Source organism: Larus michahellis, chromosome 12 (assembly GCF_964199755.1).
Source record: "Larus michahellis chromosome 12, bLarMic1.1, whole genome shotgun sequence".
In the NCBI taxonomy this organism is placed as follows: domain Eukaryota; kingdom Metazoa; phylum Chordata; class Aves; order Charadriiformes; family Laridae; genus Larus; species Larus michahellis.
Genome location: NC_133907.1, coordinates 3,683,215 through 3,710,209, shown reverse-complemented (window position 1 = coordinate 3,710,209; position 26,995 = coordinate 3,683,215). Strand labels below are relative to the sequence as shown.

General features: G+C 39.3%; 1 protein-coding gene across 8 annotated transcripts; it reads right to left on the bottom strand.

The window, feature by feature from the left end:
* Window positions 1-2,653: 2,653 nt before the first annotated feature.
* On the bottom strand, window positions 2,654-26,640 carry ARFGAP1 (ARF GTPase activating protein 1). 8 transcript variants are annotated; one of them, XM_074604848.1, is made up of 14 exons: window positions 26,508-26,640; window positions 22,738-22,801; window positions 21,692-21,801; window positions 20,028-20,199; window positions 18,950-19,050; window positions 18,083-18,172; window positions 17,325-17,421; window positions 15,429-15,485; window positions 14,399-14,431; window positions 12,944-12,973; window positions 11,008-11,064; window positions 8,965-9,024; window positions 7,696-7,772; window positions 2,654-7,189 (listed from the first exon to the last, which is right to left on the bottom strand). In XM_074604848.1, the coding sequence occupies exons 2-14, from the start codon at window positions 22,795-22,797 to the stop codon at window positions 6,835-6,837; spliced, it is 1,299 nt and encodes a 432-aa protein (XP_074460949.1). In that variant the 5' UTR covers window positions 22,798-22,801; window positions 26,508-26,640; the 3' UTR covers window positions 2,654-6,834. The 8 variants fall into 8 exon arrangements, with proteins under 8 accessions (XP_074460949.1, XP_074460950.1, XP_074460953.1 ...); XM_074604849.1 differs by having other exon boundaries at window positions 18,083-18,169; XM_074604852.1 differs by lacking the exon at window positions 8,965-9,024 and having other exon boundaries at window positions 7,696-7,766.
* Between the last annotated feature and the right edge of the window lie 355 nt (window positions 26,641-26,995).

Below are 26,995 nucleotides of genomic sequence, written 5' to 3'. Positions count from 1 at the left end.
TAGCTTGACCGTGATCCAAACAGCCTTCATATAGTCTGGCACATCAATTTAAATATATAAAGCATCCATGTCAGCAGAGTAGGGAAAAAGAATTGTATCTACAAGTGGGTTTTGCCCTAGATAGGCAAACACCGTTATATTTAAGGCAACATGAGCAACCCAGTGGCAGAACTGCTGATATTAAGCAGTAACACTTCAATAAGAAGTGGCGAACTTTTTTATTTTTTTTTTTTTAATAAAGACACACTCCAGCCTTTCTGTGTTTCCTGGCAGAAGCTGATTTATCTATTGTAAAATTCAACAGCCTCAGCAAAGCTGAACAGCCTCTCCGAGGGAGCACGCTTTGGCAGAGCTTAAAGGGAAAGACAAAAACCGGTTTACAAAGTGTGAAGAGCTGATAGCACTGGATTTTCCTGCTTGAGCAGCGATCGCGATCCTGGTGAGGCACAACACGACTGTGTTCTTGGCAGTCCTTGTAACCAGCCCCGCCAGAGAGACTCTGTCTCTCCCGCTCGTTCTCAGTACAAGTAGGCTTCTCCTAGGAGCTCTTTTCAGTGTTTATTTCATCTCTTCCATTTTTAGCCAGTTTAAACATCGCCATTGTGGCAGCGCTGGTGAAATTCAGCCATTTGGCAGAGCATCATTTGAAAAAACACGGTGAAGTTTCACCTCACCTACAAGAACCAGCAACCTGCTCAGAAGAGGCGGCTCACCTTTCTTTTGCTGCATTCCTGATGAGATGCAGGTTCTTGCTGACAGAGCCCCAGCAGCTGGAGCCAAGACAGACAGACAACGTGTCTTGGCCTTCTTGCAAATTAGTGACTTAACAGATGACGAATGATTGCTCTGCATGCACATCAGGGCTTTGGGTTTTACAGCTTCCCAACAGGACAACCCAGCTCCACTTCACTTTCCTTACAGGACTTCCAGCTTTCGCCCAGCGGCCGCATCCTGCAAACCTTGGTCAAAGCAGCGAACAGCCTTCACCCTGGTCTGACGCCTGTTTTGTACCAGGGTACTTCTGTACTCGTCTAAGCCAGTGGAATTTGGGGAAGGCAATGGTGGTCAGGCAGCTCCTGAGAGCCAAAAGTGTGGAGGAAAAGGCTGAGCACCTGCTGATGAACCTACTGGAAAAGGCAGAACGCACCAGAAGGGAAACCAGGACACGTCCCCGCTGCCTGCTCTGACACCTCAGAAGGCACAGACCTTTGGTTCCTTAAAATCAGTGAGCTGTGAACCCCAGGAAACCCAGACAGTCATCTTCTGCGCCTGCACCTGCTATGAGAGCACACAGAAACAGCTATATAATGGTGAAACACCTTAAACTGGACTTGTTCCTGTTACTGGGATCAGAGCACAAAGACGACAGCTTGTGAGGGGACAAAGAAACATTTACCCAGCAGAAAGGAGATGGAAACCGTAACCGTAGCAGTGATCTGTTCTCCCGCAAGTCAATGACTGATATTTTCTGATCTACAGACTACGCTCTTTCTATCAGCTTTTGCTGACTGTGCTCAGCTTGAAATTCCGAATACGCATTATTTTGGCTTTGAGCAGCCTGGTCTAGTGGGAGGTGTCCCTGCCCAGGGCAGGGGGTTGGAACTAGACGATCTTTAAGGTCCCTTCCAACCTGAACCATTCTATGAATATTGCTTTCCATGGTATTTCGTACATTTCTAGGTCATTGGCCTCCGTAAGCTGTCAGAACAGAGGGACAAAAGCTTCCCTCCAGAACCACCACATCCCTATTACTCAAAGTAATCCCAACTAAAAACTTTGCATCCAACACACAGAGCAGCCCTTAACACAGGACATCATGGCAAGAATCACTATCAGTGGAATAATACCAGTGCCATTACCCAACCCAAATGTCCACTTTTTTGGGTAAAAAAAATCAATAGTTACTTCTGCGAGGCAGGCAGGATTTAGCCCTGCTGACCAAGAACATAATAAAAGATATTTTAAATTTACATAGAGCTCAGTGCAATCATGAATCATTTGGATAACTCACACAGTTGTTTGGCTAACAAAGGAAACCGGAACGTGGATGTGAAGCATCACCACCAGCCGGAGGATTCATCACAGGAACCTTGTTTCTTGCAGAGAAAAACTGCTTTAAAAGTTACCTTTTCTCCTGTGATAAGTGCCTTTGTAGACAAGCTAATAAGAAGCTCTGAGTACATAAATCTATTTACAACCACTTTAATTTCTGTGTTATAGTGCTCTTTAAATAAAGGAGGCAACCAATGTTGTCTTAAAACTGTTCCTAATTCAAATAAATTTTAAATCAGCATTTAGACTAGGAAACGCCAATGAAATAAAAAGATGAAACAGCTGGGTCTGGCTCTGGCATCAACGCTGGCAGCTTCCTTCCTCCCTCGTTACGGGCAGCGAAGAACATGCATGGCACCAGCACATCAGGACATAGTCACGCTGTTAATGTCAGTTACTCTCCTCCAACAAGACAATTTCATACTCATATACTACTTTCCCATTTTATTAATCACAAAGCAACCCATTTTGCATTTACTCCGTGATGCCAACCACACTAAGAACTAACTCACTCCATTCAAAAGGCCACATAGGCTATACCAATGCGCACGGGCTTAAAATTTACTGAAGTCTCCTGAAAAAGGGCTGAACACCATTCTGCTCCATATCTCTTTGCTTTATTATAATGCTCTTTAAAAGATGACACTGCAGTTCAAGTCGGGTACCACTCCACAGAACAATGAATAGTGTTCACCGAAATTGCCATTCCTGTGAAGTTCACAAAACACACATCAGGAAACTTAAAGATACAGTACTCCATACTGACCAAGATTCTGCTGGCATGAAACATGAGAGAGGGCTCTACAACTAGAGGTCACCAAGCCATTACAATCAAACTCTTATATAATGGACATCAAAACGTTTCTTGATTTCTGTTTAAATCAGCGCTTGATGATAAGTCTTTCCTAACAGGGCTACTGAAATTTAATATTGCCAAAGTAAGGTGAGAACTGAATTACCTTGGTAGGCTGCTATTCTCCAAGAGGACCACTGTATCTTTAAATGTATCCTGGATTAAACAACAAAGGTTTTACCTACACTTGTTAAATTATTGCACAGATCATTACACTGATAAATACATTATGAACCCATGGAATGTTACACAGTCCGGCCTGGAAAATAAAGGCAGCAGCATTATCCTTGAGGTCTCAACCATGAGGGAGAGCTGCCCAAGCACTTCTTGAAATGCTATAATTATTAACAGGTTTCAAGACACAAATGAAACATTTTAAAATAACCCCTAATTCCTAGGATTAGGTTCCTGGTTCAGGAACACTCTCTAAGACTTTCCCTCTTTTGCGAGTGGCACTTAGTTTGAGTTTCTTGAAGTTTTTCTTATTTCAGACTACCTGTAGGAATCCAGCTGCTCCGTATTTTCCAAAGTTGAAGCCATATGAAGAAATAAACCAGTTTGAAACACTAGGAAATTTAAACCAAACACTGCAATGTCCAATTGTTGCAGTCGTCATTTCACCTTCAGCGCTTTCTCCTGGCAATTTACTTGTGCGACTTAAAATTGTTAATACCTGGTGTGGGACTGAAAGGAAAGCGGAGCCCTGTTCACCCACCGAACAGGTGAAGCACACTGTCACTAGAGCCTTGCCAATCCACACGCTCACGCAGATTCAACGGCCGTATCTTCACTTCGACAGGCGGCCTCAGCTCCAGCAGGCTGCACTCGATGCCCCTGAATACAGAGCTTGCCATCAGGCCAAAAAAAGAGGAATCAGGGAAAGGAGGGGGGAAAACAAAAAGGTCAAATTCATAAACACTCGCTCCACGCATGCACCTTGATTGCATGCGTTCCACCAAACTGCAGAAACTTCCCAGTCATCTACTCTGAAAAAAATCCTAAAATCCAATATATCAGAGGCTTTGCAAAAGAAAATGCCCTCATTTCATCCTCTCCCCTGGAAGACACGGTAAAACGTTCAGATTCAGACAAGTTATAAAAAAATACTGATTTTCCTGTCAAACTGAGACCAGCTGGTATACTAGGTTTTGTGGCTGCAGTTACACTTTCTGCCATCATATTGGTTTTTAGTACCTTCCGTTAACACCTTTCTGGGAGTTGTAGCGTTTTGCTGCCTCTCTACAGAACTGCAAAAGGAGAGATGGCAACTGTTCTATCACTGCCTCCTCAACTGGAAGAAAAATCGTTAACCCAAAGCTTCTGCCTGAGTAGGGCCCTGGCCATTTAGTTTAATTTAGAACATAAAGTCTCAAGAGATACAAAAATAAAACCAGAAGAGCAAACAAATGGCTCGTGCCAATTGTAGCTTCAAGCGACATACAAATAAACCAATTTTCTCCCAGGCAAGCCATACAGCTGAGGAGAACGTACACGTCACAATACACTTGATTGAATGGATTGAAATAAAGCTTATCCTGCTATGAGTTATTTCAGGAGGTTTATGAAAGAGAAACTGTAATAAATTTGTACACAGGAAGCTGAATCAGCTTCACGTCACTCCAGACAGACACCTGCAGTCAGAACGCGCAACCCATGGGATGCGTTTTGCTGTCACCGCGACTGCAACACTTCACGAAGACTAACCGATAGTCGAGGACTGGGCAGTGCCACCGCACAGACACCACACAGCACCGCCACCAAAGTACATGCATTACAGTTCCGTACTGGGCAGCAGACAAATGACAGGTAGGCAACAGAGGTGTATGCATAAAAATACAAAGTTACGTTTGACATGCAATTAAGCTATGACAAAGGTATATTTGGAACTGGAGAAAATGCAGAACAAAATCCTGGTTTTACAGTCAGGCTGTAAACGTCTGCCAACTGTACCAAAAGCAGCATTGTAAACCAAGATCTCTCATGATTTCGGCACTTCCAAAGCGTCGGCAACAACACCTTGGGTGCCTCGCATGGCTCAGCTTGGAGTAGTGCTTGGGTGGTGAGCAGCACCGCATCCTGCTGCACGAGATCAGAGACCACGCTGTCAGCAGAAGCAAGAGGGGAAAAAAAGAAATACCGACTCTATAGGACAGGGCTAGAGAAGACTAGAAAAATATTTTGCTCACCACCTGAAAGATCCTACTAATAGAAATACAGAATCAGGCTATAAATAGAGCTACTTCTACTTAGACTTAAGCCTTTATAAAATGTGCTACTTTTCAAGCAATTCATGATTTTCCTTCCTTTTTGACCTCTTGATTTGACTATAAGCTCAAAAACCTCTGTGAAGAGAAAAAGAAATGAAGCATTACTTAAGGTAACTTTGACAACTTAGGTTGGTTGTTTGCTTGAACAAATATGTTTAAAAAGAAAAGGCTTTTTAGGTATGTATTAAGATTTACAGGGTCCACAGTAAAGAACTCCATGCTGGTAGTAAAGCAGACTACACAATGACATCAGGATTTGAAGTTTTCAAGCGAGCTGATTGTTTTCTGGCTGAGTGTACATTTACAACCCACCCCTAAAAATAAAACAGGATACGTAGGACACCTTTGTCATTAAAATCACAATTCTTCTGGAGAAGTTATGGTTTCTGTCATGCAAAGTAATTTGTTGGATCAAAACTGAGACATAAGTGAATCTTCTATTCCAGTCCTTAATGCTGACAAGGAGTTTCTAAAGTTTCCAAAATAGTGTTTCTTTAACAAGATCCAGGAAAAAAATGTAGAGAAATACATGACAGATACAGTTGGCCATATTAAAGATTAATTTGGAAAACATCTGCTTAATTTAAATTTACTATTAAATCCAGACATTTACTCATCTTGAAAAGGGCTTGCTGCCAGCCTCTCTCCTCAATGTTCTCATATTTTCCACCCATTTTTTCTTACTGGAATCTTTCTTATAAATTTGTTTCACTGACAAGTTGCCAAACAGCTGTCCAAAAGGCCATAAGCAGCAGAAAGATTTCATTTTTATCAGAACAGATAAAGTAGATGGGTAGAAGGCAGCCAGACAGAGAAAAAGCAGACCATATAAAATACTCAAACTGGGGGAAGGGCGTAGGTAAGGAAGAACACCACAGCTTTGCATTTCGCCTGTGCGGGAGAGCTGCACTGGGCAAACTCTTCACCCACTGAGCAAGAAGGGCAAGAAGAGCCATTCTGGATGCCACTTGATAGCTTGGGTCAAAACTATGAGTTTACACAAATAATTACCTAGCTCTAGATTCCTTAGTAATTCTAAGGGGAGAAAAGAAGTTTTAAAAGACTAAAAAAAAAAAAAAATCTCATGAAGTTTAAAAAAAAAAAGCTCCAATAAAAAGTATCTTAAAGACCATCCTGAATTGCCAGACTTAACATGGTCAGAGCAATCCATAAAGCATGTGAACTAGATCTATTCAACTGCAGTTTGCTTATTTAATGGCCATCTTTTCAAGACACACCTTGTCCTTTGTTTGCATTAAACACCTCAGGTCATCTCAAATTACATGAGGACTGGATGAATACCTATTAACCTACACATGCAAGGTTGTGCCATGAAAGTGTGCTTGCACTGTTTTTTTTTCCTTTGAATATTCATGTTAAGAAAATCGCTGTACCCTGTACACTGTCCTTCAATAGTGCAAGGAGAACATAGTTATCACTATTCTTTAAAAAAGGGAGAACCACCTTTATGTAATAAAAGATTCAAATGCTACTTTTTTTTTCCCTAAACCAGGATAGAAGAAAGAAGAATGAATGGGAAGCACAAAAGTAACAGATCAGTAAGGTCAACCAAGATACTCCAGTTGCGTGTAAAACTTTCTCCCCTCAATCAGCCAGCATACCCCCCCTTTCCTAGCTGTACAAAACAGGGTTAACAGAGTTCTACCAGTTCTGGTTATCCCACCCATCATCAGCTGAAGACGCCTTTTTCGTTGCCTTAGGAGGTTTTTTGGTCTTGCTCTCCCCTCCTGTGTTTTCCCAGTTGGTCTCCCAATTTTCCCAACTGTCGCTGTTACTGTTCTTGTTGTTGGAGACTGTTCCTGAGCCCCACACGTCCCAGCTATCAGAGCTCTTCTTCTCTGTGGAATTGTCCACATAGGTCCAGCTCTCGCTGCTTGGAGATTTTTGAGCTTTTGGTGGATCTGAGTTGCCAAAGGTCTCCCAGAAGCTTTGATCTACAGCATTGTTCTGGTAGCCCTCCCCTCCACTGTTCTGGTAGCTGTCTCCCTCAGCTGGTCTTTTATGGGGGGGGTGGAAAAAGGAAGGTAGAAATAAGTTAGTTATGACAAACATAAAACTAAATGACCACGAACAAAGAAATCGATAATGCTACTGCCCTTTGCTTAAACAAAAGCTGAGGACAAAGGCAGAAGAACTAAATGCATTTCTCCAAATTGCATATGCTTATCTTTTAATTCACAGATTTTTGTTAACAGCCTTAAGCACTAATAGGCCCGAGGTGGGGGGTAGGGCAGATATGCATTTGGAAAAAAATGAAACAGAGAACAAAATAGTGCACCACACCTTGGCTTTAACAACTGTCATGAACAGTTAGACTGAATTCCTCCTGTATGTAATATCATTATTCTGTCTTTGCTAGTAGTCCTCTTGGAGGACTACTAGCAAGGACAGAATAATTTCTTCATATTTAAAAATTACCTGCCACTACTATACTGCAGAGGACATACAGGAGATAAAATTATGTGTTTAAAGAGACACAGAAAATAATAACAAAAAAAATACCTTTCGGAATTATCATCTGGTTTGCCAGAAAAAAAAGTGGTGACGTCTCGCCATCCCTTACTTCCAACTCCCTGAACCTAGAGAAAAAAAAGACACTCCATTCATCTGGACTGAACCAACACCTCTTCCAAGTCTAACAGCAAAAGCCACAACACATTCCTCCAATTGTTCTGATAAAGAGAAAACGTTTCATCGGAAAAGCTCGCTCACAACTATGAGTATTTTTGGTGGGAAGTCACGTGGTTGATGTAAAGAACATATATTTGACAGCATCGTGCTGCTGGAAGATGTGAAAAGTACGTCAAGTTCAGCTTTTTCCCAGATCATCGTCAATAACAGCTTTTGAATTTTCTCCTAGACTTCCTTGAGAAAAATTCTGGAATTACTCCTTACATAAAATTAAACTTAATGACAGAACTGATGTTTTGATGTTACAATTCATGTAATTAGTATTTACATTTCTACTGTTCTAAAAAACTCCTTCCCCCTCATTTCATCACTGCCCATGTAAAAAGAGGCCAAAAGCTGAGTTCCAGAAGAAACATGACTGCTAGGAGAATCCCTCGGGGGTTATTATAATGGACTGGAATTGTAATAGAAACACAAATTCTGAAGTGACACCCATGGAAGCACTATTCTAAGTCACAGATACAGAGGATGAATCCCACAATTCAGACAAAGTTGCTAGGCTTAAACAGAACAGGTAACATCACTTAATTTATCCAAATATTCCCAACATCTAAGGCACTAAGCTGGTACATGATAGAGCTTGCAGTGCTGACCTTCACAGTGCTAGAAAGACAGACCCTCCGAGGTAACTTGTATAAGTTATCAAAATAGGTATTAGATTGTGCAGCACTTCTGTACTTAGCAGCTGTAGAGAGCACTTACCACATTACCAAGCAATGACAGCAAAAGAAGATAAAGAAAAAAGGTACAAGACATTAGTAAGTTTAACCGTACAAATATAACGCAAGCTGTCTCCATATTCTCCAGCTGACATTTTCTTTTTGCATTTGGGACGCCGTCTGTCTTATAACTCTACACCATGCCCTTGGTTAAAACTGTTACATCAGGCCTGTATTGCTTTTTAACACCCCAAAAGAAGTACTGCATACTGAAAATTACACTCAAAATTTCTGTATTCAACACAAGCAGAGACTAAAGCTGTGTTGTGCTTTTGTTTCATTTTCACTACAAGCTTTTCATAAGAATATGGAGACTGGCTCACTGTTTGGCCTCCTGGAAGGCAGGCAGGCCACTTCATACCTTGCTGGCCCACTGTGACACCCCCATGGTGACCTCCTCAAATATTTTCCCCTCTTTCACCTACATGAATCAAAGTATCGGTAATTAGTCATAAAACTAAGTATTATTGAAACCTTAAGACAAGCTAAGTTGTGTGTAACAGCTAAAACCAAAAAGTGTAAAAAAGACCCAAAGTGAATCAAAATATACTTAAGTCAAAGCTACTAAAGTGAAGAAAATGACAAAGTCCATTGATGTCTAATGGAGTGAACCTCAGTCCTTTGAAGTTTGAGGAAGGTGTCATTACACTAATAATGAGCACAAAAACACCAGTACAAAAAAAATGTGCAAACATGATATTTTATAAATATATTTTACTATATAAAAAGATTTTGTTTGGAAAGATTAAAAATCTATCGGATCCATTTTATTCTCTGTCTTTTATACATGCTTATTTAGATATTAAAAGGGCTTTGAACTTTGGTCAACCACAATAAAATTGCTGTCTTTCACCAATTAATAAGTGGCAGCTGTTCCAAAGCAGATGACTTTATGTAACCATGTATGTGCCAGGCAGTCATCACTAAATGCTTATTTCAGAAAGTAACACGTACTTAGAACTAACAGCACAACATGCTAAGGGAAATGGACCTTTTCTCTTTCTTTTTTTTTTTTTTTTTAAATAGAATGCAACCTGCCTCATTAAGTTGTCCTACAAAATAAAATCAGCTCAAGAAAATGCACTCTAAAAATAACCCTGAAAATAATGCATCTAAGCACTCTGAAATACGTTGTGAATAATTCTAGGGAATAGGAAATCAATTAGAGTCTTCTCCTGTGATTTGAAATGCTATGTAAAGAACGTTGAATTAATAAAGGTAATGCAAGAGAAATTATTTTGTAATGTGATTAAACCACCCTTTTCAAACTGAAAATTAATCCATATCCCAAAGTAGTGGCACTGCTTCTCTTACGAGAGCAAAATTAGTCTGCTTTATCAAAACCAATGTATTTTGGGAAAAGGTACATTGGTAAGTAGAGCACCACATTCTCAGAAAAGACTTCATCAAAATTTTGGAGCTTATCCAAAATTCCAGAAGCACAGAAGAAATGTATGCCAAATGGGAAAGGTGTACTTTTTTTTAACATATGAAACAGGAAGGCAACATTTGACACTAGGGAGAATCTCTGACTAACATCTGTAGTATCAGCGATCACTAGTCACTTAGGAGGACTGCCTTGCTTTTTTTTTTTATGCCCACTAGTTGAGTATCTGTATTTACTCAGGTCGGCATTTGTGCTTTCTTCCATCTGGTGTTGGAAGTGCCATTAGCCTCATGGTTTTGGTCACTAACAATGGTAAAGGGAAGATGAAAACCTGCTTCAAACTAGTTTCCTAGAAACACCAAAGTAACTAGAAAAGCTAATCAAAATGTTACTTTAGACCATGGTTTGCATATGAATGCATGCAAAACTTGCTTTTAGCTGACTACCAGAATATTCTGAACAAATACAAAATAAAGGTTGCAAGAACATGTTACTTCTGTTGATAAATTGGCTCCATTCATCTTAAACATATACTTTGCCCCAAATTCTATTGCCCCCGATGAGGCAGCAGATGAACTACAGTGGCTCAAAGCTGAACTAAAACAATGCTGGCCAATAGATGGGTAAAACACTATGAACTTATCACTCAAAGATACTACTAATAGGGGTTTTTTTTTTTGAGAACTTATTTTTATATCAATTTATGGTGCATTTTCATCTTGTCTCATCTTCCATTATCGAAAGCATGAAATTTATAAAATAGTATCTAACGGGGAAGAATGTAACAGACTCTTGTGGACATGGGAAAGATTGCTGGAGGGAAATTACCCTCATTAAGCTTTCTTTGGTGGCATACTAGCTTTGAGTTACTTGATGTTTCCCATTTGCTACTGTGTTAGTAATATGAAAAAACAGAAGGACACACCAACGAACTGGGCAGTTGTGGCAGGAGGAAACAAGCACTCCCTAAGTCAGCGTAACCACGTTCTGCAAGTAATTCACTAGTTTCCAAGTTACCTTTTCCTGTGCAGGTTTGAGAACATTTTCATTTAATGTCTGACCTAACTCTGACGCCTATTTAAAAGCAAAACAAAAGAAAGTCAGTTATATTTTCCTTTTTTTTTTTTAAAAAAAAAAAAAAAGAAAGAAAACAAAACCAAACACAGCCAACATCTTCTGCAGGCTAATTTTTCAGCAGTATCTCCAAAAACACGTGAAACCTTAAGCTTTGATTCATACAAGCAGGATGAGCTGAAAAGCACACACAGTACAGTGCTGCAGAAAACATTAAAAGAAAATAAATTAAAAACAGATGCACATGGCAATAGGCTGTTGGAGATGCCCAGAGCCCAAGCAAAGACTGACCTTGCACTGGAAGCAGAAGCAACAGTTCAACCAGCAACAGCCTGGAAGACAGGCACCTTGCTAATGCCTGCAGCTGAGTATTTGGAAGAACTGACCTCATCCACTCTTATTTTTCCTTACTAATGGAATTACTTGTAGATTTAGATCTTTCTGGCCAATTTTTCACCAATTCTTCTGTCTTGTAGTGCTGCTATTGTCATCTATTAATAACAGCCTAATTGTTTCTAAGAAATACACAAGAGGCCTAGCTGTGACAGAAGATTTTTGTAATCTTTTTTTACAGGTCCAGGTTTGCAGGGAGAGAAAACAACGAACTTCAGAAATCTATTGCAATCCAGAACAAGATGCACAAGGATATTGCACTTCAGAGGCATCTTACAAAAATGTAAGCCCAAAGCGTAAGTCACAAAATTACTTTTGTAAGATGATATTGACACAGACAGCAAGGTGTGCAAATGTTTCATGTGAAATCATTCCTTTCCTTACTTCCATTATAAGCTTTGATTGATTTAAACTTTTCTTCAGAATTGCCGTATTATACCAATTACCTTCTGAATTAGCCCAATTAATCCAAAAGGGCCAATGTGCTTGCGCGACAAACATTAGTCCTAAACGTTAGCAGAGACTAATGAGGTTTCATTTCCTAAGAGTTTATATCTTAGTGCTAACATTGGTTAGGGTGTGAGCCTTCATTCATGTTCTTCCTGGGGATGGAGCACCTGGAGCATCTTCCCTCCACAGATTCCCAGGTGTCTAAAAGGCCTTTCCCTTCGCCAGAGCACTACTAGGATCTCCCCTCTACCCAACCACCAGCATCTCCAATACTTCTGCTCCTTACCAGCTCAAAGGTTATTTGAGAAGGCAAAGGCAAAAGGTAACCCCATTTGCACCTAGTAAGAAACATAACTGCAAATCACATGAGGCTTGTTTCCATTGGAAGTGAGGCTACAAAGTGCTTAAAAAAAACAAGAAAGGGGATTTTTCATCTTTAAAAAAATCCTTCAGAGTCTACTAAATCTGGCAGACTGTTTATGTTCATAAAGAGTGTAATGCAGTAAGACTAACAGTTCAGGTATGCTAAGTGAAGCCTTTGCTAGAATTCAGAAGAATTCTCATATTATCCCATTTACTCAACCACATAATTTTGGATACAATTGTGTTTCCATCTGAATCGCTTCCTCATCTTTACTACTGTTGACTTTAGGATAGCATCTTAACCACCATTACAAACACTAGATAACAGTGCATTATTAAAGAGTCTGCCTCCAAACAACATCCCAGGGTAGTTCTTGGTATACTGCATCCCTGGATCAGACATGCAAACAGAAATCCTGAAGTCATCTGTGTTTATGAAGAGCATGGACAAGAGTACAGTATGTTTTCTGAGAGTACAGACCTTGGATATCTCTATCCAATTTAACCTATTTTAAATAGGTTTGAAAAAACATTACTGTATGAAACACAAAACATCACTCTAAACAGGTCTGACTTGGTAAAAAAAAGAAAAGACAGCTCAAGAGCAAATGCACATATTGAGCACGAACAGTGACAAGGAGTCCATGCACAAGAATACACGGGACGGCGTTACCGGCTCTGGCTGCTGCTTGTAGCCCCAAAACTTTACCCAGACAGCAAAAGAGAAAGAGCAAGGAAGGTAGAAGCAGCTTTTAGCAAAAAATTGGCAGCATTTTTTCAAGCAAGTTAAGTAGCATGAACCTTTACCAATTTTAACATCTACTGACAAGACAAACAGTGAATACGTTTGGTCACTGGAGAGCAAATGTACTTTTAACCAATATATTACATCAAAAAGATGCTAAATCTGTTCTACAGAGCAAAAGATCAGATGTTTCAGGAACAAAATTTAAGCTTCAGTAACACAGCTTAGACTCTGGAGCACCATGTTGCTGTGGTTCTTGTCAGTAGGTATGATGAGCTTTTACACTTAATATTATATTTACATTTCCTAATAATACTAAAGGAAGAACAGTTTTCTAAAAGGGAAACTGCTGGAAGGAGTGAAAGAGCAAGAGTTGTAGAACACTTAGTTTTTCTTACATAAGCCAAGCAGCAAATACTTTAAAGCTTCTAAGTATCAGGTTTGGGTGCTTTAACAAGACATTTCTGTTGCAAAACATGCGCAAGGTTGGCTATTTGTAGTATTAACATCCTACTGCATACATCTGTTTGAACACCAACACCTGCAGTTCCACATCTGTTTTGAGCAATAGCACCCTACGCATACAAGAAAGCATGCCAGGCTAATACAAGACATAGTTCAAAGTAAAACTCTCTGTATCATATGTTAATACATGTAAGCCCTCTCTCACTCAGAACTTTGGTACATTAAGAATACTTTTTTTTTTTTTTTTTTAAAAGACCACATTTTTACATCTGAATTTTAAACTTTTACATGCAAACAGATCTTGCGTATGTCAGAGCTCTCTGTAACTCAGGTCTGACTGTCTCTGTTTTAACCCCAGCTTGAAAGAGAAAATGCTTTTGTAATTGCTACTTTTTTAAATAAAAAAGCAAATCAATTTAATAACAATATTAACCAGTTCACATTTGTAATATCTTATTAGGCTTTCGCAATGAAAAGATGGCTTGCATTATATTATATCACCAAGAAAACTACTTCAAGGTAAACCACGTTTAAGGTTCACAAAAATAAGAGTATTTTAAGTTTGCAAGCATGAATTAAAGCATTTCATTGTACTGCCTCTCCAATACGTGCAACAGTTATACAGAGCAGAGTATCACTGTTTACGTCTTGCTTAATTTGATCACTGCAGTTGATTGCAATTCCCATGGAAATAAAAGCTAGAACCTAAAAATTACTGTTCACCACGAAGGAAAAACATACTGGTCTGTTGATGATCAAGTCCTGAGAGAAGCAGGGAGTTGAAGACATGATGATCCTTATAGGTCCCTTCCAACTTGAGATAATCTATGATTCTAAGTCTAAATCAATCGATGCAGGCAAATACATGACATTTAAAGCCAATTACAGTCAATAAGACAGAGCTAAATCTATAATCACCTTTTGACTTGCTTGAGATCCAAATCTGGTAGCCTGTGAAAGAAGCAAATACATCCAAGTTTACTAGGAATAAAACCTTTGATTTTTAAATACACATATTAGAAATGATGCATGATCCTCTCAAAGATGAATGGATCTCTGACAGAATTTCAGTGCAACAATGAATTCCCATATCACCACCTCTGCCGTTCCAGATCACTCTGCAGAAGCATTGGTCTTTCTCAACTTACAACAAAGGGTAAGAAAGGGTCTTCAATATAGAGTAGACCTTAGTGAGCCAATGCAGATGAGTCGCAATATTTTTGCCTCATGATGTCACACAAAGTAAGAGGTAACTGCTACGTTCATGAAACTAAGCAAAACTGAAAAAAGTTGTAATGCATTATTTTCACTAAAATATTTAATCTCTTTCCATCATCATCTATGTAAAATATAATACATTTTTATTTCCTCTGGTTTTAGTCTACAGTTAGTCAAATCACTGTCACCTAAGTGTGCAAATTTGAAGAACACGCAAAGCGTGAAGACCATGCCTCAGTTTTTCCCAAAGCGTCCCCTCCGGGCACAATTTCTGCCCAACAAGATTTCTATTTAAACTTACAGAAAAATGCTGTAGTTACAGAGCAGTCAAATGACAGAAAAAATATAAAACCATCAGCAATTTGTAACTTGGTATTATATTCCCGTTGAAGAATGAAATTCAGCCTTATTTGGCGTAGACCGAAATTTCTGCTTTAGAAATAATTTTTTTTTTGTTTCTCAAGGGAGTATAAAAATGGCAGTTAATTTCTTTCTTGATGTTTACATCCAGTGGATAAATTTACAAAAATGTCCATCCAGAAACATGAAAAATAGTTAAGGCAGAGATCTGCATTCATTGTGCATCTATTTCATATGCTATAGGCAAAGATACACAAAGAGCACAGTTTAGTTTGTCTTGGTAATACTTTTAAAGGTACATCTCTATTAGAACACTAACAGAATCTCTGAGTTTACAAGAATTACACTGAAATATATTTTGTTTACTTACACCCTCTTTAGCAGCCGAGGCAATCTTGCTTGCTCCAGTTGTAAAACTGCTCCATCCCTTTAAAGAAAGCAGAATGTCGTAAGCTATGTGTGAATAAGAGTGAATAACCAAGTGCTCACTATTACATGTCAAATTAAGTCAAAATGTTCTCCAGTACAGCTTGTCCTGTAGGCATAAGAATTACTTGCTAGTAAAAGCAAAAATTATAGTCTCCCACTTAACTGTAACATAGCAATGAACTTCCGCTATTTGTATCAAAATGGCTGCGATATGAACAAACCCAAGTGCTTCAGGTGTTATTCTACTAAAAATGGCTACATGAAAAAAAAGAAATCCCTCCCCCAGTCAAGGCAAGTAAGAGAACAAAAAAAGACACTAAAACCTTAAAGATAAAAAAATTTATCTTTAAAAGCAAAACAAATAAACCACCACATATTTAGGTTGAGGGGACATTTTTTAAAAAAAAAGCAGCAAAAAATATTTTTGCCTATACTTTTGAAGTCTCTTCATTAGTTGTCCTTCTTGTTCTGTGCTGACACATTGAAAGATAATTATGTCACCAATAGCAAGAAAGGCAAAGTGATGTGTCTCATAGTTTTTATGCTAAGCAGAGCCTCAAGGGCCTCAAGACAAACCTAAACTGCAATTACATCTGTTCTTTACAGAATGAGTTGGATAGTGTAGTCGGTGTGAATTCTACAGAAAACATTCCTGATATATAACAGCAGAAAATAATGTCTATACATAAATGTAGTATGGGTGGGGAAAACCAATCATACGCACTGGAAGAAAAATTGGTTTCCTCACTAGGATGACTATGCACGCAAATATTCGGTCTCACTGTAATAAATGACTTAAAATTGTAGTATGTATCTGTGGTCACAAGAGGGCATTTTAATCATAAGTTTCAATGAGATCATGTATTCAAATAATGGTTGACAGTAACTTGGACAACACGGTGCCATCCCTCCTGTGTTGTCTTAACACATCTGCAGTACATTAGAGATGTGGTTTCTAATCTGAACTCTCTGGCCTATAATTTATGACACACCTAGAAAATATTCAGCAGACCTACGTTAAGCACCTTGTGGAACCACCTAGAATACAGTTCAAAGTTCAAGTTTTCTATTATGGTCTAGTGAAATTATTATATATTTTTTAAACCAAATAAACAATGGAACCTGGTGTAGATATTTAGACTGACGGGGCTCTACAGAAGACTACTGGCCACTCATCCTGGAAGAAAACCTTACTGTATTTCAAAGTGTCTCCAAATCCCAAATATTGTTCAACACTTTTACTTTGCAGCCTATCAAAGCACCAATATGTCCCTGACTGGCTCCGACTTTATTCCCATTTTCCTTCAACAATGCATCTTTCACTATCTCTACTTTAATCGTGACAACTGTTCAACCATATGCTGTTATCTCTTCACACCCTGCCACAAATATTTCAAATGTTTCCATCACTGCTCAGGGCTTCTGGCACCCATGAACACACACATTTCAGTTGCTTTCCACTGAACATACCCAATATGGTTAATCTGTTTAGAGCATCACCAGCCTAACTGCTATTCCCAACAGGTAATAACTTTTTTTTACCTTCCAAACCTTGTTGAGTATTAGTTCTTAATCCACTGCTATATCCTCATTTCCTTATTTCTATGAACTGATACCAGACATAATTCCTAAGTTTTGCCAAAGCTTCTCCTTTCGTCTTGCCTTTTCAAGTCCACCGGTATTTTCTTCCCTTTTTGAGAATAAAAACAATACTCTACATCTTCCTGTATCTAATTGCAGTCTATAGTTTCTCTTCTCTGTTTATATTCCCATAACAGGGGAAAAAATAGAGGAAAATAGTAATTCAGGTCACAGCAAGCTTCAAGCATTTCCTTACCGAGTACAATGAAGACATAGCATTATTCAGGAAGTCATCCTCTTTTTTCGGAGGGTTTACTGTGTTTCCAAACCCCACATAGCGATTCTCTTGGCCACTACCATAAGAAAATAAATAAACAGTAACTGTATTAGCATGCATTCGTTAAAACCGTAGAACAAAAACTGAAAAGCCTGCAAGAATGACAATCATTTAACAGACTTTAAAATACACCTGGAAAAAAGTCCTAAAGCACCTAGCACACAAAATACAAAGCCACTTACTTCATAAAGACATAACACCAAAAAGGATACATTGGTGAATCCTTGCAAATTAAAGTGTCCCCTACGCAAGCTAATGTGGTCTTAATGACCCTCTGGGTTTAACAGATCACTGATATCAGAAGTCTAAGTAAAATCCTAATAAAGCGATACATGGAAGTGAGAAAAGGAAAGAAAAAAGAAAACAATGTTATCTTTATAAATACCACAGTTTAACTAAAATCACTTTAAGATACTATATACACTAAAAAATCCCTAATCTGTAGCCCACCACACTAACATTTTGAGTTACAAACATTTTTGTTACGTAATTGCATTAAGAGGCACTTTCCTTCATCTTACCCTTTATCATATGTTATCAAAATATTTTTAATAGCAAACAAGATGTCACTGTTAACTAGTAAATCAGGATCACAGTTGTGTAGCTGTAGTAAAACAGCCTGGTCTGTGTTATGCTAGAGGGTCAGGCACTCAAAAAGTTAATAAATATTGCATTACCCTTGGTAGGAGTTGACATCATCATTTAACCAGTCTTCAAAAGCCTTGTCAGAAGAGGCAGTTGCAGCCTGAGACTGTCCAGCAGAACTACTGAAATGAAAGATTTAAGAATCAAACTCCATAAAGCAAAAACCACTAGCTCAGCAGCGTAGCTTGACATATATCATCATAGTTCAGGTGCAAAATTGATTATTTCTTTTGTCTGTCAAGTAGGGAACTCTAATGCAACCACTAAAAGCCACTGGAGTATTTAATGAATAAAGCAACAGTAGACACACACACAGACAGTGCTACTCAGACTCCAGCTAGCCCCTGAACTTGCTGGATGATGGCCAAGCATGAAGCGCTTGTTCACTTGATTTACAATTGCTTTTTCAGTTAACTTGATTCTTTAGTGCAAAGAATAACAAACACTGCATGCCAAAGCAGAAAAACAAAACTGCTGCGGTCCAGCTTTGATGCTCCCATTAGTAATTAGCCCCATAAGGAAAAAGTCTGTTTCTTCTTCTTGTGCATTCAGTCACGAACTGGAAGAGCACTGCAGTTAAGGCAAGGCTGTGACACACGCTGTGTGACTGACACAATGACTAGTCTCAGGTGCATTACAAGTCAAGATAAAAACAGCGTGGCTCATCCTCTGCTCTTGCTTACTTGTCTCTGCCATGGTTTAAGATTCAGGTGGAGGAGGTGGGAATTATTACAGAAATTAAAGCCCTGCTACCTCACATTCCTTAACTTCAGCAAAAGAAATGCTTGCTCAGACAATGCCATAAACAGTATAAAACCAGCAGACATTTACACATTGGGTTTTGATCCTGCTGCTGCTACATCAACATGAACATCCCATTAGGTAACAAGACTACATACCGATGAGTGGAAGAGAGAGATGTTTTAGGCTGAGGTGGGGTCCAGTTCCTGGCAGGAGAAGTTTCAATGGACCACTCCTTGCCTTCAGCTACTGTAGCTACCTAGGAGTAGTAGGAGAATAATCAGAATGCTAGGTCAAAGTTTTCATACAAGTCATACGCTGGTCCTGTTGAATGCTGGCTTTGTTTCAGGCAACTGATTTTAGGCAACTTCTTCAAACAGGCAAATTTAGTTTGAAGAAGAAAAACTAAATTAGTAAAGAGATGTAAGCACTAAACACAGAATAACGGAGGAACAGAAAGAGGTGGATTTATACTCTAGCATAGTGTGGATGAAACATATACACAGAATTTAAGTGTTCTCTCTGCCTCCTTCGAACAAAGGACCTGAACTTCATCTCTTCACCCCATACCGCTCCTCCAATCCAAGTCACAACTTCAGCAAGTTAATATAAAATTTCTGAAGGCCTTGCCACAGAAAACCACACACAAAAAACTTCAAAGCTGCAGGGATATCCCAGTGAGCGCAGAACGTACCTTCTTACCATCTCCATGGCACGGTCAGCATAAAAATACAGTACCCTTTCAAATCTCTAAGTTCACGAGTTCAAGTTGTTTGTCATTTCATTTTTGGAAATTCCAAACCTCCAGGAAATGATAATGCCATTACAATTACTAATTTATTTGTTTATAGGCCTGCCAGTATTTGGCAAATTAATTTGCCATTTTATTACTACCTACACAAAAGATTTACCGACAATCACTTTGGATAAAACAGTATTGCTGAAGTAATAAACTGTCTACTGTGGACTGGGACAGCTCCACTGAGTCACTGGTTGCAACAAATTGCAGCAATGAAAATCTGAGCCGCCTCAGCTAAATGCAGAAAAGAAAGTTTCTAAAGAAAACTCTTAGAAGAGCTGGGAAGAAGCACTCTAAGACTTACACCTTTCAAGAACCACTGCAGAGGTTCAAAGGCTTGCTACCTTCCCTCCCCCTACTTCAAAAACAAGTGCTTACAAAGTACTTTGATATTTTCAGATAGCAGGGGATGAGAAGACAGACACAACTGAACTTACCTGATCTCTAAAAAGAGCTGCAGCTTTGCTGTTGTACTTCTCTTGCATTGACCAGCAGGGATCGTAGTCATCTTGAGATTCCAAGAACTCTCGAAATTTGCTATTACCTCCAGCCTTCATTTTCTCCAGCTCAATATCCTTCCATTTGTCCATAGTTACAGAACGCACAAAACTGAAAAGCAGTTTAAAAAAAAAAAATTAAAATCACAGCTTGTTATGATTTCCTGCTATATCAGCAGGGACGCACACACAAAAAAAGAAGCTTATTGCAACCTATCTCGAAGGTTGGGAGTATAAACATGTTAGAGAAGACTCTCCAAGTATAGAAAGATGGATCATCATAAGAAGGGGGTCAAATCCTCATTGAAATAAGCTAAAATCATGCCACTTATTGACACTTAAAGGAGGCAGTCAATAGAATGCAAGTGATGGAAAAAGCTGCTTTCTTCAAGTCCAGAAATTAACCTAACCCACAATATAAAAGACACTTTTCCCATACTACTTTACACTGCAATTTTCTTTCCCTGTCTATTTTCACAGTTACACTTAAATGACCTGCAAGGACACCTCCTGTCCCACTCCATGCATCTGCTCATAATGACCACCAGGTACTGACAGCTCAACTGTTTAAAATAGCCTACTCCTTGACCTCATCCCATGGCATTAACGACTGCAGTTAGCATCTCAACTCTGCTTTGAGCCATAAATTCTTGATACTGCTCATTAAACTATATTAAAAACAAACAAACAACCCAAGCAGTGCCCTATTGTTAAATACAAGGTCACTGGGGCAAAAAAAGTGAGACATCATCCTCAAGGAAACTTTTTAAAACTTGTATCTCGACCGATTTCTTCCTTCTTGTCCCTAAAGAAATACCCTTCACCATATCCTCATCTCAGTAATTTCATTTTTAGTTTCATGTAACATATGGAATAGTTCCAAACGCTCATTTCCTATGCAATTTCTACTCACTAATGAGCTTCAAATCACCCATTGAAAAGCAAAGCACATACTTTTGAACGGCCTCCTTGCTCTGGTGATTTTCCTCCTGGACTTTCTCTCCCTTTCTCATTTAATAACTATCCCATGCTCTGCCTCTATGATATATACACACACTGTGCGTCTCCAGAACACGTAACAGTTAGTATTCCATGGATTCCCATCTCAGTTGAGCATGTTTCTTGGAAAAAACAAAAACTATAATTTATATTACAAAAAAAAATATCTCCTGAACAGAATAAAACTGTTTTATACACTTGCATACACTACAGAAACATTCTGTAAGCATACTGTGACTTCTTTTGCTCAACTCTCAAGCTGCTCTAGCACTACTTAATTTTTAATCAATAAAGATTATACAAGATTAAAAGAATAGAGTAGTGCAGTACTACCAAACACCACCACACAACCTCAAGATGTAGCTAGAGACACTGCTTTCTAGAACTGGGCATAACATAGCTGCACTGGTGCAGCACACGCCCCAACTAATTACAGACAAGACACAGAGAGTAAAGCTCACTTTGGAGGGGAGCAAGAAGCAAAACTGCCAGTGAAACGTTGGAATTGAGACATTCTATACCCTTCCAAAACAATACATTCTGTTCACAGCCATAATGCAACCTGAGGTAACCAACTCAGTCCATCGTCTGCTTGAAAGGCTGACCTGAGGTGAACTCCCAAGCCTCGGTGTTTTCCTGAGCACTCAAGACAGATCCAAATTCCATAGGTCACACTCACCCACTGGGGGTTAAACGCACCACATTCAAAACAGACCTGCGAGAGAAAAACAATTATCTCTAACACTCAGCCATCACTTGTCTGTGAAGTTTTCACAGTACAGCTTAAAAAGTCAAATCATGAAAACGTTACATGCAGAAAATAATTTCAGAAGGGAGAGTTTTTAGTGTTTGGAAACACCTTCCCTGACAGCGTAAGCTTCCTTCAAATATTTATTTATGCTGCATGGAAAGAAATACTCATTAACTTGCCTGACTTGGATTATAAAAATTACTGTACCGAGCACCAAAAACCAGTGAGGAAATACGGATGAGCAAACTGAACTAATGTGCAAAGAATTCAACTTGATTTCATTTCCATATTACCTTGAAGGAGAAGAAAATAACCACACTGAATTCTTGAGGTTTCCTTGGCAAAATAAAGATGCAACATTTTAAGTTTGGAACATTTATTCAGTCATACTATAGTTTGGCAGTAAATGATAGCAGATCTAAACAGAAGTTTTTCTTAAAAATAGGTTTATTGCACTGTGTGATACAGTGCAACAACTTATGTTTTTATGACTGGAATCACTATCCAAGGTTTAATGCATTGATATAAATAAAAATTAACATGTCCATGGGCTATCACATTTCAGGTAGCATATAATCAAGCTACTTCAAATAGACCATTTTAATTAAGCTGTGCCCAAGATATCACTCGTTCAACAGACTCCAGGGGTTACAGCATTATCATCATGAGAACTTCTGAAAGACTTGTGCCAAATATGCAGCAAGGTATTATAATACATATACGAATAATAGTTACTGGAAGGAACACAAGTAAGATATCTAAATTTATATGTTACCATTAGTTAGCCATACTAGTGCTATAAAGACAATAGCTGTAGTAGACTGCAATATACATCTGGAGTAGGTAAAAACAAAATTAAATTCTACAAAATTAATCTAAAGAAGATTATAATTTTCTCACATTGTTCTCATCTTGTGCTCGGACTTCCTTGAGAACTTTCCTTGTTCTTGGACTTGCCATGATTCTATAAAGGGAGAAAAACAAAAAACCTAAGTCATATTCAAGGATTTCGTATTGGTAAGCTGTTCAGTACCTTACAAGCATACCTCTATGAAAAAGAGCTTGCAGTCTAAATCACTGAATCACAATCAATTGCAGGGGGAAAACAAAACACCATAAAACCCTCAACCTTACTCTTCCATTTACTTTGTACATTTTGGGGGATTTAGTCATCTTAATTCATTCATTGGAAAGGTGTAATTCAACCATAGCTGAAAAGGGGGTGGGGAGTCATAAACATGGAAACTCTTCTATGGCATGTTTTATCAAAACAGACTCTTATTGATGCTGCTCCCAGACCCACCCGTGACCCTTCTGAAAGTGCTTTATAATCATGTATGATTACACGGGATCACATGCATAGGACTAAACAGTCCTAAGCAAAAAATAGCAGAAGCTCTTACACTAGATAGAGAGTGTCAAACACATTGCTAAAAGAGCACTTCACTAGAAGATACAAAAAAATCGTGATTTTTCAGAAGTATTGAGCTTGCTCACCAATTGAATTCTAAGAAAATAAGGCAATTATTGGGACCTTTTACACAAAATAGAATTCTAATTCCAGCAGTCATGTCTCACTGGCAAACCACATCATCTTACTCTAATTTTTACAAACTACGAAATGCAGCAGCAGGGAGCAGTGTCAAGCTACAGATAAAATTCACATTAAGGAAGAAAAAATGTGACTCACACACAGTACACAGCCTGGAAAAACTGAAAGTACACAAGACACTCATGATTAAAAGAAATACAGTGCAGAGTGCAGCAGAAGACTGCAATTTAGGTAGAAAAATGAATTCACATGTCCAACTACTTTAGTAGTACAATATTTAAATTAAATTTAAACAAATAACATCTCTTCTTCCTTTCTACTTGCAGTCCATCCTTTCATTTATACTCCAGAAAACCAGCTTCTAAGACACAAAAGTCACCAAGCTGACCAGAAACCGCACCAACTACTAAATGTCAAGTTTACTGGTCAGTCAAGATACAAAGCAAAAAAATAGCAGGTTGATGTCTTCACCAAATACTGGTCTGAGAGGCAGAAATGCCTTTATGCAAGTCTTTGATAGTTTAAAGACTTACGACTGTTTAGTCAAATAGCACAGTGAACAAGTGTCAATAGAATTAACAATCTTGCAATAATTTTAGAAGGCAAATGATTAAGTGTTACATACAATTGCCGCAACCCAGTAGGGGATGGAGAGAGAACATATCTTAAATTAGAAAAGGAAGGCTATTTTAAAAAGAAAAATGCTACAGGTAAGAAAAGATTAAATTTGTATGAATGTGACGTCAATTTCTTAGGCATCTCTAAAGCCGAACAGCCTTCCTGTGAACCGCAACCACAGCAGTACAATAAATACACTTATATGCACCACTAACTAAGACAACATGATTCAGAAAGAAATAACCTCAATATTGCACCTACGTATTATCACTGTTAAAAGCAGAAGTGATTTGTGGCAGAACTCACTGTCTTTTATCTAAAGCACTTATTCCTTGGTAAACATCCTGTTGACAAGCACTTAATTCTGTGTAATTTAAGGGACAGTGTCTTCACTGACATTTAGAATATGCTACCTTTCAATCTTAATTAATTTGTATTAGACAAAAACAGATAAGTTGTGAAAAAAAAGTGGTTTAGACTGAAAAGGTTACTGCAATTATTGGTGAGTAAAACCTTCCAGCCATTCTGCATCAAATTAAAACCAAACAGAATTATTTTTATCAATAATCAAATGGAAATTGTGTAACTTTCAGAAAAGGGAAACAAAAGTGTGCCAAGCGCCCCCTTGTATAATGAAACACTTTCTCCAATAGCATTCCAGTAACAACGTTTTGGATGTGTTCCTGTGCAACCTGCTCTAAGGTGACCCTGCTCTGGCAGGCCGGTTGGACTAGATGATCTCCAGAGGTCCCTTCCAACCCTATGGTTCTATGATTCTATGATTTAATTTTATATAACTTACTCATGCACATGTGAGGACAGAGATAGCACTACACATAAAACATGTTTGCTCATATCCTAGACAGACACCATAAACACATTTACACAAATCGAAGTCCACATCTTCAATTCCACTATTTGTCACTTGCAAGATAAGGAAAAATTCTCCTTCTGCAGTACAGAAATTAAGTAAATAACTTAGCAGTAATAGCTAGACAGACAATTGTGCATACTTCAGGCCCTCCTTTTCGATGTTTTTGTTATATTCTCTCTGCATGCCAACTCTCCTTCCTTGGGGCTGTATTTCCCCAGCGACTTCTTGTACATTACCAAGAGGTTCCAAGGTCCCTCTCTTTGGCTTGCCCTTACTGCTATCCTTCCTCTGCCATTTTTTCCTCCTTTTTCCCAAGCTGTTAAAGCAGGTTTTCATTCGGAATAACAAACAGAGGCAGACTATATGCAAAGGCCTTCCAGCCTCAGTGGCAAACAATCATTGCTGGAGCTGAACAGGAAAGCTTTTTCCCATTCCAATTCCAGGTGAGCCAGGAATTTTCTATAAAGCAGAAAGAGACATCCGTCCCACAACAGCCAATATCCACACCATGTCAGCATTTACATACAATACGAATTTCAGATCTCCAACTCCACGCTGACAGAGGAAGCAATACCCTTTGGGTCTGCCATTAACTGATTTATTTTTTTTATAAAAACTTTTTAAAAGAAAAGACTTTGGCCAACAGCAATCTGAACACATGCCCAGTCCAGAAGCACCAACTTCCCTGACCAAACCACATCTGTGTGATGGGAAGGCAGAGCTTCATCCACACCGTTTCATCTAAGAAAAGGAGGAGGTAACTCAGGCCACCAGCTTCTCACCTTTCTCTTCCTCAACAAATCACTTGGAAATAAAGGAAAAGGGGACAAGGAAAAAGAGTCACACTCTAAGCTTATTAATAGGTAATGTCTTTAGAGGTGCCTAGTCTATTTTCAACTGTATTTGCCCAGAAAGTTGTAAGCTATGAAATTTTCATTGTTTACCATGCAGAAGCTGAGCTGACTGGACACAGTGCTGTGCCACTGTGCTGTTTCAGAAGTAAATAATGAAAAACAACTGTGCAGACACCTTAAATAAACATGCATTGTTCTGACCTGATGGACATGAGCAGTAAAGAAAACGTTTAGTTTAGGAATAAGTTTTCATTGGACAATATAAATACTTTGGACTAAGGGTTCCAAAGTGGAAACAGACAGCTTCACTGAGACCAATCTCACACTCTCATTTCCTAATCTGTTTCCAGAGCAAAAACTAGACATGCACCATAGGAGTTTCCATGTTAGAAATTTTTAACTTGCTACAATCAAGCAAAAAAGGCAGAAGCGGCACAAGGCACTTGAAAGTGGAAATGAGCTGTAATAGGACTTTGCTCCCCCGATGTAGCAGCAAATTCACACAGCCAGCCTGTGAGGAGCTGTGCAATTCAGTGTATGACGATGAAGCGGGTGACGTGGTCTGTGTGGTATCATGGTCCTGAAGGCTCCCTGTGGGTCTTCCCAGGGCAGAAAGGCCACAGAGGCCTCGACAGCTGAAAAAAACACTGTGAACCAAATGTGATCCCGTCTCCGTGAAGCAGACTAAGTTCACTTTCAAATACCTATCACAGACTGTTGCATACTTTTAAAGCCGTGCAGTTTTGCGTACACAGAGGCGCAGCCGCCTTACCCTGAGCTCCAGAGGGGATGAGGAGGGCGATTTCTTCAGGCACACCTGCGGCGTCCGGACACAAGCCGAGTCCTGGAGGCCTCCCTCAGAACATGGCCCGATTCCCGGTCACTGCACCGGTCTCTCCTTTCTAGAAAAAAATAAAAATAAAAAAGAGATAAAATGGGAGGAGGGGGACAGGCGACGGTGAGAAGTTCAGGCCTCCGCCACGCCAGCTGGGCACCTTCCCTCAGGGAACCGTGCTGTGTGACAGGCCAAGAGGGAAGAACCGGGGCTGGGTCTGACAAGGAAGGGACGAACCGCCCCGAAAGAAGGGAAACAAGAAGGGGGAGGAAGATGAAGGGAACCGGTAAACGCACCAGCCGTCCCTGACGCGGCAGCGCCGGTCCCGCCCGGCGCCTCACGGCGCAGTCGCTGCCACCGCCGCGGCCGGCGACGTTGCAGGGCCGTGAGGCATCATGGGAACCCGCCTTAACCCGCTGAGGGCC

Coding starts and splice junctions, on each gene's coding strand:
- ARFGAP1 (XM_074604848.1), bottom strand. CDS start 22,797: ATGGCAAGTCCAAGAACAAGGAAAGTTCTCAAGGAAGTCCGAGCACAA. Junction 15,486..17,324: donor CTATGTCTTCATTGTACTCG/GTAAGGAAATGC, acceptor CTTTCTTTAAAG/GGATGGAGCAGTTTTACAAC. Junction 7,773..8,964: donor TGTCACAGTGGGCCAGCAAG/GTATGAAGTGGC, acceptor TTTTTTCTCTAG/GTTCAGGGAGTTGGAAGTAA.